This window comes from Mesoplodon densirostris, chromosome 5 (genome assembly GCF_025265405.1).
Source record: "Mesoplodon densirostris isolate mMesDen1 chromosome 5, mMesDen1 primary haplotype, whole genome shotgun sequence".
In the NCBI taxonomy this organism is placed as follows: Eukaryota; Metazoa; Chordata; class Mammalia; order Artiodactyla; family Ziphiidae; genus Mesoplodon; species Mesoplodon densirostris.
This window is the reverse complement of record NC_082665.1, coordinates 56,362,779-56,381,667: the sequence shown is the minus strand read 5'-3', so window position 1 is coordinate 56,381,667 and position 18,889 is coordinate 56,362,779. Positions and strand designations below refer to the sequence as shown.

The 18,889-nt window shown below is 36.6% G+C and overlaps 1 protein-coding gene across 1 annotated transcript in view; it reads right to left on the bottom strand.

Moving 5' to 3' along the window:
- LOC132490450 (T-cell receptor-associated transmembrane adapter 1) overlaps window positions 1-18,889 on the bottom strand; it is a 68,818-nt gene that overhangs the window by 10,153 nt on the left and 39,776 nt on the right. The window contains exons 4-6 of the mRNA XM_060098805.1: window positions 17,397-17,445; window positions 12,717-12,827; window positions 5,058-5,094 (exon numbers count right to left, since the gene is read on the bottom strand). Of these exons, the coding sequence (XP_059954788.1) occupies window positions 5,058-5,094; window positions 12,717-12,827; window positions 17,397-17,445 (197 nt within the window). The remainder of the gene's footprint in view (window positions 1-5,057; window positions 5,095-12,716; window positions 12,828-17,396; window positions 17,446-18,889) is intronic.

Below are 18,889 nucleotides of genomic sequence, written 5' to 3'. Positions count from 1 at the left end.
AGCTTATCTGATAACAAAGAAACTCATCCATAACCTTTCTATCCATTGGTAATTCACTACAGCTTAATATTGGGATATGGAATAGTCCCTGCTCATGGTTTTTCTCTGGCTGTACAGAGAATATAATAGCAAAAGGTGAAGAATTTTTAATAAGACAATCCATCCATTTTTCCTAGCCCACACAGATAGCAGATACAACCTGCAAATGATAAATCATGTCCCAAAAATGAACATCATTTCATTCTCTATGAATGAAAATAAGACGTGATTTATAATGCAGTGCCTTGTGTCTACAGGCAGGTCTCAAATGATTAATCATCGCAAATAAACTATTATAAAGAAGCAGTTGCCTAACCAACAAATTAAAATGTATGTCTTTACTTGGCAATGCCAAATAGCTCCAGCCTATTGCAAATATCTAATAAACTTCAAGCACAAACGTTTGGCAGTGTTTTATGTTGAAGATTATGTTGAAGATTGATTACTATTTAAAATATATTAATAAATATGCCCAGAGGCTAGTGCACCTCTGAGTTTTGAGCCAGATCATATTCTCCATTGTTCTCAACATGTCTGAAATGATCTTCTAACTAATCAGCACATCTACTGACATTCCAAGATTTAAAATAATATTAATTGCATCTTTTACTAGGGTTCAAATTTTCTACTTTCATATAAATTTTCTCTAGTCTCTATTTTTAAAGTTTGTATTTATATTTTATTATTATTTTATTGTAAAGTCCTTTAAAGAAAATGCCTCAAATACTTTATTATCTAAGTAGATTAAATAAGTAAATTCAATTTTTAAAAAATCATTACTTCTGCGTGGGTGATTTTGGACATACATTCTCTGAATTTCAATTTCCTTATTTATGAACAAGGATATTAAATTGTTTAATCCCCATTGTTCTTTTCAGCTCCCAAAATCTATGACATAAATGTAGGGTTCCAATATCCAAATAAAAATGAAAGATTTCTGTAAAACTAAATAAAACTATTTTAAAGGGCTGGGAAGTTGTAAGATTGATAAAAAAGAGTAAGCTTAGGGTCTATCAGAAGTTGTTTTTGCTAAGTGTTAACCTGACTTGCTTAGTAGACATTTCTTTGAATAGGCAGATATATGTTTGGGCTTCACCTGTGTTTAAAGGTTACTGAAAGCCATGAGAGAGGATGAAATTACTAATGGAATGAGTGTAGATAGAGAAGAGGCTCACTAGACTGAGCCCTGGGCACTCTGTTGTCGAAGGTTCAGGAACCAGCAAAGGAGAAGAAGCTGCTACTAATTGAGAAAAATCAAAAAGGGGGTGGCCCAGAGTCTGGAGAAACAAGTGTCTCAAGAAGTAGAGTGTCAATGTGTCAAATGCTACAGATGGACCACATATAATGAGACTAAGATTTGCCATGTAGATTTCATTGGTGATCTTGACAAAAGCCGAGTCAGTGGATTATTGAGGACAGAAGATCGAATAGAGTAGGTTCAAGAAAGAAGAGAAGAGGAAGAGAAGTCAGCACATATGGACAGAATGTAGATGGCACTTCCAAGTTTTGCTATAAAGGGTTCAGAGCAATGGAGAGGTAACTATAGGTAATAGGCAATCTAATATCAAGGGAACTTTTTTTTTTTAAAAAAAGATGTCAGACAGTACTGTCTGTTTATATACTGATGGGAATGAGACAATAAGGAAAGAAAAAGCAATAATGAAGGAGGAGAGAAAAGGGAAAGTTGTTGCAACAATGTGTTCCTGAGTATATGCTCATTAAATTTTTACTCTCTCTGGCAGGGATTGTGCCATGGGTGTAGGTTTCTTGAATTTGGGGTGAGTGGATATCAAAGATAGACCCTTGGTCCAGGAGAAAAGTGTAAACCCCAGCAATTTTTGTATAACTAGGGTTAGTCTGGCTAGGGTTAGCTAAGAACCAGTAGTATTTCCTATGAGGGGGGAAGTTAATGGACTCTCAGGCAATGATATCTAACATTAAATTTTTATCATCTTGATCAGTGTTCATATGTCCTTCTAATGATGTCTACTTTTTTGTAAAGTCAGTTAAACACAGGAGCTTATATTGCCAGTGCTTTGGAGCCCTTGAAAAGAAGAGTCTTTTCTCAAAGTTTGGGGGAAAGGAGACTGGAAAGATCTGCCAGCATGAAGAATTCTAAACAAGATGGGGAAAGAAAACTAGAGCAGTGACACAGAGCTAGGGGTGCCCAAGAGGCAACCAAGAATAAGGTTTTTGGAACCTATAAGCACATTCTGGGGGATTCCCCAAAATACTTAGGTTAGGGACTGGACTTCTTGCATTCGCACAGGGTTGGAGCTTGGATTATGGTTACTTGTACATTAAAACAAACAGAAGGCTTGAAAACATGGAGATACTTTGGTTCCAAGTGTGGCAGTGGTCACGGTGAGGCCCTCATCTGAATATCTACCTGGAAGTCTGAGGCACCAGGGAAGGCTACCCAGGAGTTCTATTGTCATCAGGATACTCACCCCTGAGAACAGGTGGAGAGGACAGCTGAGACTAAAGGTCTATTCCAGGGCACCAGCTCAGTATATTTAGCAAAGAGGGGAAGTGAAGTGGGGTGGTTCTCAGCCTGCCAAACTAGAAATCCAAGAAATCATCTTAAGGTAGAAGAATAGCTGTGATGAGATATGTTTCGTGATAAAGCACCTTTCAGTGCCACCCAGGAGAAGACCATGCAAAAGTTGCTGGGGATTTGTTCTAAGTCCTTGAGAGAGACTCTGAACGCTGAGGAGGTACAATAAGCTTAGTGTAAATCTGAACTGCTTTCCTAAATTAAGGGGTAAATATAATTCAAATGGGTGGAAATTTTCTTAGACCTTAATTTTCACCTAATAAAGCATTCAGCCTTTTTTTTTTTGTTTTTAAATCAGTCAGCTACCCTTGTAAGTACAGTATTATATTATAATCCATACTTTTCAGATGATAAAATTCCACTTCAGCAATGCTCATTTTCCCAAAATTACAAACCTGGTAATTGCAAGAGTGATTAACATCCAGAACTGTTTGTATCTCAAACCGATGATATTCTTACTGCATTATCCTCTTAACACAGATCAAAAGACAAGAATTGTGTAGAATTACGTTTAAAGGACAAATAAAGTAACCCAGGGGTAAATACCAGGAAGTGTATATTTAACTTTCTATTAGATATAGATGCTTTGCTGTCCTTAAAGTGGTCATGTTCCTGACTTACTAATGTAGGAAGGCAGGGATTTGGGGAAGCAGGAAGATAAGACCAGAGAAGCAAATTTCTTTCCCCTCCAGCATAGCTTCCCACCTAAACCAATGCTGAGTAGGAGCAGGGGGACAGTGCAGCAGGGAACCCATTATGAGGGAAGCTTGCCTCCCTTCTACCCATCCTTGAACCATCTAAGGACTGAGGAAGCATCCACAATTCTAGCCCTACCTAAGAAAGATAGTCCTGTTTCCACCTGCTGTTTTTAATGTTTATTTCTTAATGGCTGGAGATAGTTCATTTGTTTTTTTCTGAAGCCTCCATGCTCTCCTATAAAGGTGACTTTGGCTCCCAAACTACATAATCAGAGAAATAGACAAACTGTGAAGTACATACATAAACTTGTGAATTAATATGCCAGCCTCTTTTTAATAGATACAATCTGCATTGTATATTCAAATTTTGCCTAGATGGAGATTTATTACAATAGATAACAGATTATTAAATCCTCGAGGGAAGGATCTCATCTTTTCATCTTTGTATCTCTGTTGTTTAAACAAATGCTTATTTGTTGAATGAATATTTATTGAAGAAACAGATGTTATAAAAGAACAAGCCTCCTTTCTGAATTTTCCCTGCAGCTAAGAGCCTGCTTGCTTTGAGATGGGTGTTTTACCAATTTTTCTTTCTGATTCTTCCCATCCTAATCCAAAAACCACCAACCCAGTCTTTGGAAGAACGATAGTATCACAAACTACACACTGCATCTTAACTGCCTTTCAAATGACAAATATCAAATCAATCATCAGATTAACTTCTACATGGTTATGTAGGATTCTTTTTGTCATATTTTTTGTTGTAACCAAATCAGCAAATCACTCTTGAAATGAACTAATGACTTAAATTATCTCATGTTATAGAATCCAATGTTAAAAACAGTCATAAAATATAGATTGTCTTTTTTGTATGGGTCTGCCTGTAGCCCAGATCTGAATCTTCCAGAGACATTTCCACACGGAGAAGAATTCTTTTTTAAAAAAGGACATTTTAGAGACCAATAGAAAGCTTGCAGTCTTACCCTGTACAGTGAGAAAGCTCTGTGTTTTTGAAAGACCTTTTCAGCCTTTCAGTTTACCATTTCAAAAAGGTCTTGAAGAATCCTCTAGGAAATTTTCTATATTTAGATTTTTTTAATCCTAAAAGAGAAATTTCCAATCTAATGACACATTTGGGTCAGAACGTATTGTCCAAGAAAATGAAACTTCTTTACTATGCTTTATATTATAAACCCTTCTTTAAAAAAAGTACTATACCACACAAATTTATCTGCAACATGCTTAATAAGTATAAGCGATTAAGTTATATCTATAACTGCATATTATTTTAGAGTTATTTATTGGCAATACCCTTAAAAATGGCACAGCACAAATCATCCTTGTTTATGTATGTGTGCATACATATCTTAAATTGTATTACTATTGCCAGATTTCTTTCTACCTTGAATTCTTAAGAGCCACACAATTCTATATTTAATTAGATGACATTTTTACAACCTGAACTGAATCCTAATCTAGGATATCTTCTTCCAGAATTAATGAGGATTCTGTAGATACCAGGTTAGAGTTTCATTTTGTCCTTTATCCAGCTCTCTCACTGACTCAGGATGAGTAAGTAACTAGGGCAGATAATAATATTATAAGTATTATTCTTCAGGTGGAAGCAACAGTAATTAAAACTCACTTTACATTTTATTTTAACCCAAGTGAAACATTCCTGAGCCAAACCTATAAGCAATATAACATTAGTTACTTCTCCTTATTCCTTGGGAATCATAATCTATGACTCATTTTCTACATACCTGGGAAAGTAGTCATCGGAGTACATGTATATTTTATCTGAAAGATATTCAAAATAGACACATTAAAAGAAATTTTGACGTACATTTCTTAAACCTTCTAGAGCATGCTCTGAGGGGAGCTTAGCCTCAATGTCAGTTAACATCTTTAATCAAGCCACTTGACCACCACCGTTTGAACTAGGGATAAGGATATTCTCTGATTTGGGCCAATCAGGTTCCCGCTTGGTAATCTGGAATGAAAACATGGTGCAGCTTGGCAGTAATGCAGAGCCCAGCTGTGTGACCATTTCATGCAGGGAAACACCAAGCGGAGTACACTGGAAACCTGTCCCTGCCTTTTCTGTGGTTCCAGTCTGTTGTGGGGCCTGGCTGTACTCTCTGCCTTCAGGTTCCACGAAACACCTCTGCTTCCTTCTGACAGATTTCCCTCTTTGCCCTTGCTGGTTTGGATAGGCTTTTCTTCCTTATCAAGAAAAAAAAAAAAAAAGTCCCTAGAAGACACTTCTATTTATTTACTTATTTATCTAATCTTGGAGTGTCCATTATCATTTCTTGGTATGTGACAACAACATCATAAAAATGATGCTCAGGAAGTTCCTCTGGTCATGATTACATTTCACCCACATGGTAAAAATAGAGAGGTAAGGAGAGATAAGGGTTCTAGAGAGAAGAAATTCAGAAAAGGTTGGCAACACAGTCTCTAAAAGTAATCAAAACAGTAGAATGGCTTTTAAGGGAAACAGTATGCTGGTCTGCAAAAACCAGACTGACCAGAGATTTGATGTAAGATTGTAAAATCATGAAAAAATAGGGGTCAAATCTCAAAGTATCCACTGTTGAACCTTGGAGGTGGTGGTTCAAAGGCAACTGAGAGGAAGTATTTGTACTTCAAATTAAATATGTGTATTCAAAATTGGAAAAAAATAGTTCCAAGAAATTTTTAGAGAGGCAATAGTTAGAGAAAATTAAGAGAAATTCAGAGTTCAGTTTTAATAATTAAGATCAAAATTATGAAGCAATGTGTATTACTGGTTTATCAATAAATTTTCTTTGAACTGAATAGTTGTATATAATATGATATTTATTATATTTTGATTGCATATCATTAAGCCTGGCATTAAATAAAACCCAAAATCTTGCAAAAACTATCATATGAAAGTAAAGCCCAGTATTATCTAAGTCTCTGACAGTGACTCAGAGACAATAGCAATCAAATGGTGATCTTTATGTTTTAACATTTGGAAAACACTGTGTGTTGGTAAGAAACTAACAAAAATGTTTCCCAATAATTGAGCAAGTCACCAAACAACTACAAAGACTATTTTTAGTTAGATTTATGTGCCACAAAGTTGTTATTCTCCAGAGAGGTCATTAACTCTTAGAGAAACATTATTAAATAATGTTTCAAACAAATTATTAAAATCACCACATTGGAGGGTGAAATGGATATGTCATGTGTCAATGTTTTTGGAAGAATTCTGTAAAGGACCAAATGCAGGAAGTTTTTGCAAAGCACAAACATCAAGCAGCTATGGGACCGAAAGTGATGAATCCCATTTGGGATCTGTCAGAAATATGTTTCTTCTAGCCCACAGTAAATGTCTTACCATGGACTGCATCTAAAAGATGCAGCTGTTTTCAACTACCTTCAGACTAGTTTTGTGAATATGAATGCAACATGCATGTTGGGAGAAGCCTAGAGAAGTCTACTGTTGCACAGTAGCCACAAGTTAATGGAAACCCAGCAAAATCAGAAAGCTTGAGAAATATAAAAAATATCAATAAGCATAGGAATAAAAATTAGTTAATATAGATTAGAAAATTGTTAACTGGAAATTATAAAGTATGTATTGATTTCTTTTTATATGAGGTACATGTTTATACTCAGGTCATTAATTATTATTCAAATCTGTCTGGAATTAAAGTGCATACACAAAAATTTAGTCCACCTGTAGCCTGAGGTATCATGGAACAAATTCAGGGTTAGGAATCAGAAGACACTGGATTTAGGTACCAGCTCTTCAATGCATTTCATTGCAAATGAACATGAAAATCATTGCAAAACTCTGATTCTTAGTTTATCAATAAAGTAGTGTTAATAATGCCTATATCATGGAGTAGATGTGGAAGATAAATGAAATAATTTATGTAAAAACACTTTAGAAAATGACAAAGTTGGTTATCAATATTATATATTCTAAATCCATATCCTGCAGCAAGCCATGTTTAATTGTGCTGATTTGAATTGCAAAGTTTCTTCATTAAATGTATTAGCTGAAAAGTAGTTCATATAATTTAAATGCTATTTGAAAGATAAAAGAATTATAAGTAAAGCTTGATTTGAAATGAAATAATCAAATCTCACCTTTCGCAAGAAGATTTTCACCAATTGAGTAGTAAATTCAAAGAAAAGATAAAAACAAACAAAAAATAGTGACAGTACTTAAATAGAATAAAAAAAAAACTAGGTATGGAGTAAAAACGTTTCTCCAAACAGACCAATAGTCCTTAAAGATAATGTGGATTTTCCAGTTGGAGGTGCTTAGAGTATGAATGATGGTGCCTGGAAAATACACTGCTGTAGTATGTAAAAGGATAGTTCTACAGAAGGAAAAGGAAAATGTAGTTCGATGTATAAAAGATTTAGACCCAAAAGCTTTGTGTGAAAAAGGAAACAACTATATAAAGGCTACAATATAATAATGCGATGCTTAGGTGGAAGGAGAGGGAACTAAAACAATGTGAAGAAGGAGAAAATAAGTAATGGGTAAAGGATATTATACGTCAAAACCAACTGTATTGAAGAAGCACCCTGAAAGGGAACCTTAAAAGTTCGAGGTCACCACATCACACTACTCTTAAAATTTAAATGTATAATCTGGAGTGGGACAATCAGTACTTGCGTGGTTTTAGTTTTACAATACTTACCATAAGAACTGTGATAGAATATGATCTCTTTCAATAGAGGTATAGCAGTCAAAGGTTTAGAGGTTATGGCAAAGGAGAAAGGTCAGCAAGCTCAGGCTCCCGAAAAGAGCTTGCTCTGTCATCAGGCCTTATAGGTTTATTTAAAAGTAAATGGCATGGTTTAAAACCTACTTAAACATTTCAGTTATATTTAATAAAATCAAACACAGTTTTTATTATAAAGCAGTTATGTTTGCAAGACTCTGTGTGAGAAAAGCTGGGTGAGTTTTCATAATCCTCTCTGTGATTCAGATATAAACACTGTGGTCAGGTTCATGGTTGAAAGGGTGTGAGCTAACATTTTCTTTTATGTTTTCCCCTTTATAGTGTTCACTCTTCCATGTGCGATACATAACAACAAGAAACAAGAACACATGGTTTAAACCCCATAATACAAATTTTATGATACATTTTTAATGTGAAATATGTGCCATAATTTTCTAGCAAATAGGAGTTACCCTGATAGGACTTTGATGTATGAGCAAACCATGCAGTTCTTTATCCTTCTCAAAACAGAGAAGAAAGATTAGATAAAAAATAGTTTTGGGGCTTAAAGGAAGAAAAAGTGAATGCATTCCTATCAGAAAAAGAAATAAATATAATCCTACTAAAGAACAGATTTGTACAAAGAATCACATAAAAATGAAAGATTTATTTTGGAAGAAGGAGGACTCCATTTCAAAGCTTCTACCTAGCCCTGCTGCAGAAAACATCAAGGAGAGGCTTATCTTGTCTATCTGATTGAATGTGTAGATAGTGCATTGTTGCTGGGATAGAGATTTTCTTTTATAAGCTATTTAATACACCTGCAAAACTTACTCACTGACTGTTTGCCAAGGTGGAGTCATATCTTGCAAGTTTCTTAGCCACAAAGAATAGCACAAAGATGTAGAAATAAAAAGCTACATAAGGCCAGATGCAGGGGCATTGTGTACACAGACCAAGGGGCAGAAAAACTGGCTAATATGATGCAATCTCTTCTAGTCTGTCTGTCCAGGAGAAACAAAGCAGTGAGGAGTCTTCAGGAGGACTGAAAAGGAGTCAAACAGTTTGCAGAGCTAATCCCAAATCCACTTGGAATCTCTGGGTGAGAAAGAAAGACAGTGCTGTTTGTTCATATGAGGTAGAAAGGATGGGTCATTAGTAATACTTGAGTGGTTGAGAATGGACTGCAGAGAGAAAAAGGGGAGATGGGATAAGAACAAAGGGCCTTATTTGGCAACAGCAAACACTGTTCCAAGGCTAATCTTAAATTTGCACATCTATAAAGTGCAAGACCCAGGGTAATGTGCTCTGCCTAAGGAGTAAAGATTGAGTGAAGTCTGTCTTTTTTTGTTTTTTTCTGGATCCATGAGCTCGGGGGTGAGCCTACCCATGACCCAACCCAAGTCCCGGTGGTGGAAGTGGGTGGTACCATAATTCCTAGCAGATTGCAGGTCTAGGGGATTGGGGGTGGGGTGGGGTGTAGGGGAAAGAGGCTGTCCTAAAAGGATGGGAAGGTGCACATGAGGGTATGAGATAGCACTCCATCCCTATACTTGACCCAGTGCTGAAACTTGTGACTCCCCTGCTGGACACTGCATCCTGCCTGTAGTAGTCAGACAGAGTGTGTGGGACCTGGCTCAGACCTGGGTAAGGGTGTAGTGTCTTTGGCTGGTGGGAGTGATGGTGCAGTGAGCATCAGGGGGCTGTGGTGGAGACTGGAGCACTCTGGCATGTCTCCACTCCCCTCTCTCTAGGTGTCTTTTTCTCCCCCTCCCACTGGCGTCTCTGTCTTTTTCATCCTTAGAAAGAGAGAGGCAGGACTCTGCAGCAGGCAATCCACTGGGCTCATATGCATCTGTAGGGCATAAGATCACCATGAAGGAGTCGGTGAGGGTACACAAGAGGGATGTGTTCTAGAGTCTTTAGCTCTTTACTGCTCAGATAAATTAATTTGAGACAGACTAATATTTAGAACCAACTCCATGGAAGCCTACAGAAAACTCTCTAAAATGAGCCTGTATGTGACTTGAACACAACCGTTATCACTGAAACTCAGGTTATCGTACAGACATGTTAAACAATAAAGAGACGGGGGGCAGGAAATGGGACGAGAGCTGGAGAGGGCTTAGAGAGTTTAAGGACGGTGGGAGGGGTGAAAAAGCGAGAGAAACTAATGTTCGCTGAAATAACAGACATTAAAATTCAATGAAGCCATAGTAAACCTCTAACATTTGTGGAAGGAGCAAAAGAAGGAAGCACCAGGGCCACCAGGAACAGTGACGTGGGCTGTACCCTGTCCAGGACCCGCCTACTAAATCCTCAGCACTGTGCTGAGGTATCTACATACTTCTCACAAGAACTCCATGGTCTAGATAGTATTTTCCACATTTTGTAGATAAGGAATCTGAAAGTCAGAGACGTTATGTTCCTCAGACAAGTTCTCCCAGGTAGATATTGAAAACAGAGTTCTAATACAGGTCAGCTTGACTTCAAAGGCCATGATTTTAAAAACAATTGAGGGAACTGAAATTGATTTTGAAAAGTACATCAATAAATGTAATTCACAATTTCCTGTTTTTTTAAGCGTTCTTTCCCACTCTGTTGATTTCAGGCAATAGAGTCACGTATAGCATGCCTGGGTTTGTACAATTAGAAAGAAGAAAAAAAAATCTGTCTTTGTAGAAAAAAGAAAAGCCTGCTTTTTTTTAGTTAGGCAACTGTCTTTTAACAGTAGTCAACTAATCATCGGAAGCAAATAACTCCCCCCAAAAGTTCGTATGGTAGCAAAATGGTATGAATATGGGTAAATAAATCCCAATACACAAACAACCAAAAATGAGAATTGGAAAACCTATTCACCTTGTGTTGTAATAGACTGGTACAGCCAAATAGTTCTGGGCAGAAGTAATAGGTCAGTAAAATTAGACCAGCCCTGATCTTGATCACATTGATAAAAAGTGATTCTAAACATACATATTCACCACAATTCAATGCAATCATAGGGCTGAAAAAAAGGACTATTTAGGTTGAAAGTAAATAGGTCAAATTTACTAAATAAAATTTAAGTTAAACAGTTGGGTTTACCTTAAACACATAAAACCACTTGTTCCCTGGCCTCATACAAATCTCCAGAGGATTTTGGCGGGAATCAAGGAAGAGTGAAGTACTCGCTCAGATAATTATTCTTGTCCTGGTTCCCACCTTAAATTATTTCATCTCTTACAGCTCTCAATTCACCTTTTACTAATTCAGGTGACAATATTATCTGCATTCATAAAATATTTTAATGAAGTTGAAATGTAGTCATCTTAAGCTATTATACAAAGAAAAGTGCTACTCTTAGCTCTCTTCTTTCTATAAAGGAAACTTTTTAGAAGATGTCTGATGGGTCATCTTGCACTGACATATAAAGGTTGTTAGTCTGAAAAATATTTGAAAATAAAAAATAACTACTGAAATCATTGCTAATGAAAATGTGTTGCTTACCTGGAATTTCATCTTTGGTATAGGGATGATATAATAGCCTAAAAGAGTGTTGGGTTTCTGGCTGAGGACATTTGGTCAACAGTGTAAAAGTAGCATGTGCTGGTGGAAACTGTTTTAAACAGATGATTTGAAAAACTGAGCATTTATTCGTAATTTTGGTATTGAATAGATGTGAGACCTCAGCCATGTCACTTCATTTGCTAGTGCCTCTCATCTTTTTTTTCAAATCTGTATGACAATAATGCCTTCTTCATACCTTACATTAGCGTTATCAACACTTAAGACACTCTTAAGTGGATCAAGGACTCTCTTTGGAATCTGACCATTGTTCTAATTTAGCTTCATGTATTTTTTCTTGGACACATGTACCTAACTTAGTTTTGTTAACTTTGCTTTATTTATTTTCATCTGTTTAAAGAAAATGTATTTACCTTTTCTTTTCTATTTGTTTACCACTTAAATGTCCTGCCCCCAAGAGTTTTTTGGTTCTAGAATATTAAGAGCACTCCAAGAAATAGCTGAACTTTCATTCCTCGATTCACCCATCATTGTATTCAGCATACATGCCTATGTTGAGTGCCTACAGTGTGCAAATATTGTGCCACTTGATGGGCACCACACTAATTCAATCATGGCACAAGAGGGTGAAAGCCACGTGGTTAAAACTTCTGCCCAGCTTAATGGAAAGAAAAGCTGTCGGTGGCAGATCCTAGACCCTGGGAGTGTTTGACAAAAAGCTCGTGGTTAAGTCTATTGCTTTTCCAGTTCCCTTCTGATCCCAACCAAGCCTGCTGCACTCTAGAGGCCCTGACTGATGCTGAGAAGTTTGAATAGACTTGAGTGGAACCTTAAAGACCTAGTCTTCACTCTTCTCATCACACACCAGAAGGAACCTTTACAGATGCTCCAGAATAGGCTACAATTTCGTGAGTTGTTCAACTGGAGGAGGAAGATGGAAAAATACATTTTCCCAGGATAATCCCTTCCTATGCTCTACCCTCTAGTAGAGATAAAGCTAAAATTGGGAGTTACATTTCTAACATGATTACATGTTTAAATTAAGAGAACCTTCAGCGTGAAAAAAATGTACCAAATAGATTTTCTACAGATAAAAATATCTTATTGAATAACATTTCATAAAATCATCTTATTCTGTAGGTTTTCCAGGGACTCAATCTCCACTCAAGCGGTTTCATATGGCTATTTCTGAAAATGTCTTACCTTGTCGCTGCTTTTCCACATAGTGGGAAATGTTGAAGATAAGCGATATAGTCAGAGCTAAACCCAAGAAGGCTAGAATTGCCCAGACATAAAACTGGCATTCAGAGTTTTCTGTGAACAGAAGCAAACACACGCTTAATATAGTAGCTGCTTACTCATTTGTTTTGAACTAGGTATTCCCACAATTAAAACTACTGTGTTTATTCACAACAAAGGACAAATCTCTGTCAAGAAGTCAGTTAGCATTGACAGCCAAAGGCTTTTTACAGATTTCAAAATGGGTATTCAAATTCCCGCCTGGGTAAAAGAAAACAAGTGTCCCACATTCTTAGTAAAGATGAAATGGAAGACATTTTTAGTCTAGCTACTAAGATTTGACAAATAGTGACAGGTTATAAAAACTTTGGTTCAAAATTAAGAACTTCCAAATTATGCAGAGTCATAATAGGCTATACTTTTCCCCTTTCTTTAATCCTTTGTCTGTAGTCATATTGAATACATGCTTTCATTATTATGGAGAACCACTTATCACGTTCTACTAATCCCAGTACTGTAGGACACTGTGTGTTGGGATAAAACAATAATACTGGAATAATAGTAACCCAGTTTTGTCAAGACTGGCCATAAGGAGTTTTCTCATACTATTTAGAGCTCCATGAGCAGATAATAGAGGGTTGATTCTGCTCTTCCCCTCTGCGAAGGCCTCTTTTTTCATTCCTGAGCTGTAAAGGGGGTTTTGTGGGATATTGCCTGTCAGTTGCCCTTGATTAGTGAAATGAGTGGTTTTATTTTCTTTAAGGGAATTTTTATATTTCATAAAGTATAAGAAAACTGAGAAGACTTGAGCAGTCTTTTATCTTCTGCAATAGAGCTACCAATTAATTTGGTTAAAACACTAACATTTGGAGGCGCTTAATTTATTCATCATGAACATAATCCCATAAATACTTATAGAATTCTGTAATATAATAAACTATTTTAAATATATTAAAAATTCTAGTTATATGATACTGCATATATTTTTAGATTTGATTTTTATGTCTAATTGTTTATTTAAAAAACAAGTGCCTGCTGAGTATAAATTTTAAAAATTCCAAATATAGAGTAACATTTAAGGTCCTCTATGAAAACATAAATGGGACACTAATATTACACTTACTAGCCTTTTTTTTTTTTTTTTTTTTTTTTTTTGCGGTAGGCGGGCCTCTCACTGTTGTGGCCTCTCCCCTTGTGGAGCACAGGCTCCGGACACGCAGGCTCAGCGGCCATGGCTCATGGGCCTAGCCGCTCCGCGGCATGTGGGATCTTCCCAGACCGGGGCACGAACCCATGTCCCCTGCATCGGCAGGCGGACCCTCAACCACTGCGCCACCAGGGAAGCCCTTTACTAGACTTTTTTTAAAAACTTACCACTGTGTTTGGGGGATTTTTACCATGTTAGTATGTTATTTTTAGTGGTTGCATAGAATTTCATAGTGTTACTGTAATATAATTTATATACCCAATTCTCTAAGATGGACAGTCTGATTTTTAAAACATTTTTCTTACAAACAATAACGCAAGAAACTCCATTGGATAGACATTTTCCATGTATGTGAACTTATCTGGAGAAAGGTTCCTGGGAGTAAAATTGCTGGGTTAAAGCAAATTTTTAAGGCAAACTTTCAGAGCTCGATTGTTCCCCACCTCCTGTTGATAATAACCCCTTTCAGGTGGTTGATTTAACTATCATGGTGAACAATCGGGCCAGCAAGCTGTCTCACTTGCCAGATGGGTCTCAGTTTCCCTCTTTGCTGTCACAGTATAGGGTTATTAATTTCTGATTTCTGTTATTAAAGTAATGATTAAATTAATGATTCTATTATTAAAGAGTTTTCTTCTTTTCTTTTCCTTGTGTATGTCCCTTAAGGACCCACAGTCTAGATACAGTTCTAAGTTCATTCACGTTTTAAAGCAGTTTGAGTGCACACACTATATTTTCTATTGTGATATGTTACAACTATCATTTTAGGTTATTCACTCAGCCAAATGTAGACTCTCATCACTCACCCTCTACAGTCAGAGTTTGGTGACACTGAAATAAATGAACTTTAATTGCTACAAAGAGGCCAGACTTATTATACACATCATGTATGTTCAAAGTTAAAAACAATTAGTAAACTCAGATAAGCAAAACAAAAAGATAAGAATCAACTCTAATCCTACTATCAAGAGACAATCACTGTGAACACCTTGGTTAATACAATTCCAAACGTATTATTATTTTCTGTGTAGAAGTTGTTATGGTCGGAGGCATAGAATTTAGTTATACTGACTATACTGTTATTTACATTTCCCCTGATAATTTTATAGCATGGGTCTTTTCCTATTAGCAAAATATTCTTCCATTTCTTTTAGCTGCTGTCTATTCCACTGTATGGATTTTCCATAATTTATTTATTTATTTATTTATTTTCGCGGTACACTGGCCTCTCACTGTTGTGGCCTCTCCCGTTGCGGAGCACAGGCTCCAGACGTGCAGGCTCAGCGGCCATGGCTCACGGGCCCAGCCGCTCCGCGGCATGTGGGATCTTCCCGGACTGGGGCACGAACCCGTGTCCCCTACATCGGCAGACGGACTCTCAACCACTGCGCCACCAGGGAAGCCCCCATAATTTATTTAATCAATCCCTTATCCTTAGACATTTAAGTTGCTTCTAATTTTTAGTTATATAAGAAATCTTGTGATGACTAGCTTTAGCTAAAACTATACACCGAACCTGAATTTTTTTTAAGGTAAAAATCCCTGAAGGTGAATTGCTGGATCAAAGGACATGCACATCTCAAAGAATTTTGGTGTCTTGAAGGCCAATATTTTAAAACACAATACTAAGCAGACCCTGCTCAGGTCAATTTGGCCTCTGTTCCTATTAGTTCAATTGGCCCTGACTGTATGTTTATGGCTCTTTCCATTAATCCTTGCTCCATCAAACACCACTCTTAACCCAGCTACTGTCTTTACACACACGATCCCCATACACTCTTCTCCTCCATGGTTTCTGGAGAAAGTTGTCCCTTTGTTTTTTCTTTGGAGCCTGTGACATAGGTCCTTCAGGAGAAGGTACCTGCTCCTATCTCTGCCCTAAACATAGAGGATGTAACACTTTTCTTTCGTTACCATGAGTAATTTCCACAAAATGTTACTTTAAGTTTCCTGCCTGTCTTTTAGGACTTACCTACTATATCCACCCAATAATGTACCATGCTCCAATCATTCTGAAGCACTTGCAATTTTCAGTAGATACCATACTTACCATTTCATGCCTTTATGTCTGTATATTTGCCCCTTTTCCTGAAATACTTTCCCCCTTGGCCATCTGACCAACTATTCGAAAGTACCTTCTTTCTGAAGCACTCACTCACTAGACTGTGAGCTACCCAAAGGACAGAAAGAATGATTTATTGATCTTTGTCTTCATTCTTTAATTTCCTCGTTGTACCTATTGTTATGGGTATTCATTAAGACATATAATGAAATTTGTAGAATAGCATTTCTCACTAATAGATGCTCAATAAATGGTAGCTATTGTTATTATTATTATCTTACTACTAGTAAGACTCCCACTATTATTTCGGCAACCTATTCAGCACAAAGTAGGTGCTCACTAAACACGTGCCAACTAAGTAAATGAAGAGTGGCTGAAGAAGGATAACTGTAATAACCAGGGCCAACAGAAAGGTTCTGATCAAGTATGACATCTAGACACATCCACAACCCAGGAAAAGACCAAGTGAAGATTCTGCTACATTTGTCTCTAGTACTATTGAGAAAGGACCTATCTATCTCCCAGTGGCTGGGAAACAGATCACTGTGAGAAGAGTGCTCACTGTAGCTTTGGTGAAACTACTCATCAACCACAACCTAATTCTCTCTGCACCGAATCTATATTGCCAAAAACATCTGATGATTATTATTTATTTCCTAGGAAACTTGATACAAGGTAGTTGGAGCTAACAGATAGCTATCTGATTAGATTTATAGGGGTGGTAACAACTATAAAGGTAAAATTTTATTTTCTTGTTTAGAAAATCAGTCTTTGAGAAGTTTGATTAGTGTCATTAAAATCTCCAGAAAAAGAGATTTAGAAAATACCACTAGCTGAGTTAAGCTGTGAACTCTATTGCAACTCTAGGACATATATGCTTGCATAAAACTTGGATGCTTGCATAAACCGTAAGAGTCAGGGTGAGTAGAAAGTCTCTTCACAGACCACATAATAATTTTGAGAAGCATGAAATGGGGATATGCTTCCATTCTCTTTTCTTCAACCTTTACCTTAAAGACCTAATATGTTTGTGTTTATGTATTAAATGCACACTCTCCTACTATGAGAACAGAAAAATTGATGTTTTCATATATGCTGACAACGTGGTTCTACCTGCATAAACCAAGAGTAACCTCATGAAATTGTTTTGTCTAGCCATTGTCAGAGAGAGAATGACTGAAGATTAACTACTGCACTTAAAACTCAAATTATTGTTTTTGGCAGGTGTTCTTTATTATTTCTTTTTATTTTCAGCCTAGAAATTATATACCATAATATAAAGTAGTATAGTATAACTTATCTAAGAACACAACACATTGACCAAAAAGCTGCACTGCTTAAAATTAAGAATTTGATGGATGTTTTTATAACTTACCTTTAGCCAAATTGGGTGACTTGTAACCTTGCTTTAGGAATAGTCCAGTCTAGAATTATTGCATCAAATCCCCATGACATATTTTAGGAATTTGTTCATTCATTTATACACATGCTTAAAGGGTGCAAAACTGATTTTGGAAGATTTTTGACCCTCCCTGTAGGTTTTCCCTGGATCAATCTCTAAATGGTGGCTTCGATGATTTCTATACTGACACATGTGCCAGTTATGTTCCCAAGATTTCTTAAGAGAGTATCAAACTTGCTTCCATCTCAGCTGATGACCTGCCTAAAATAGCAACAGAGAACTAAACTTCAGGTTGTAGTCAGAAAATAAAAATTAACTCTCTGTTGCTCTTTTTGTTCTCTTCCATTTCTACATTTTCTGTCTTTGTTATCAGAGCAAAATAAAACTCATTTTAAGAAAAAGAACCAACAGTACGAAACTTGCTGTTGAATTTATTAATTATAGAGATGCTATGGACTAGAAGATATTGCTTAATACATCACTTGGTATCAGGTATAAGAAGCTGAGGATCTCCTCAAGAACAGATACATTTTTACTCTTATAATCCATATGAATATTGTCACTGGTCATCTGTCTGGCCTTGTGTATCATCTGACACACACTCTATCTTAACTAAATCTCTAGGAATTATATGCTATTCATATTTGTGAACTAATCATACACCTTGCTCCTTATTTTCTCTTTGTGTTGATTTATTTGGTTGTCCTTTATACTGTTCTGTGTACTTCTAATACCACTCTTTCTGGGGGAAGGGTAAGAGAGCAAATAAATACATAGAAAATTATAACAAATCTCTAGAATTTATTACCTTTGGGAGAACTAATAAAATCAATTTCCTTCGTACTTAGTTTTTTTCCATTTCTCACAGCATCTAGTATTTAGTATATACCATGGTTTGGGTAAATAAAATATAGCACAGTATAAAAAGGTGTTCTTCAGGGCTTCCCTGGTGGTCCAGTGGTTAAGAATCCACCTTCCAATGCAGGGGACTCCGGTTCAATCCCTGGTCAAGGAACTAAGATCCCACATGCCGTGGGACAACTAAGCCTGTGCACTCTAGAGCCCTTGCACCACAACTAGAGAGAAGCCCGCATGCTACAATGAAAGATCTCTCGTGCCGCAGTGATGATCCCGCATGCCACAACTAAGACCTGACACGGCCAAATAAATAAATAATCATCAAAAAATAAAAAGGTGTACTTCAAGGCAGTAAGCAGAAAGCCCTAATTTCATTTTAAAAATTACACTAATTCTAGCTAGAAATTATCCTATCATTCACAAAAATTATATTTCAATTAGAAATTTTCCTTTCTCCTTTTTAATTAAAGGATGCACTGAAAAGTTGTATTAGTCCATTAATTGCTACAAGAAGATAATTTTTCTCTCAGCTACAAAGAAATAACCAAACCAATATCACAAGACTACACTTATACTAAAGGCTTTAGGAAAGTCCTAATAATTTTCAT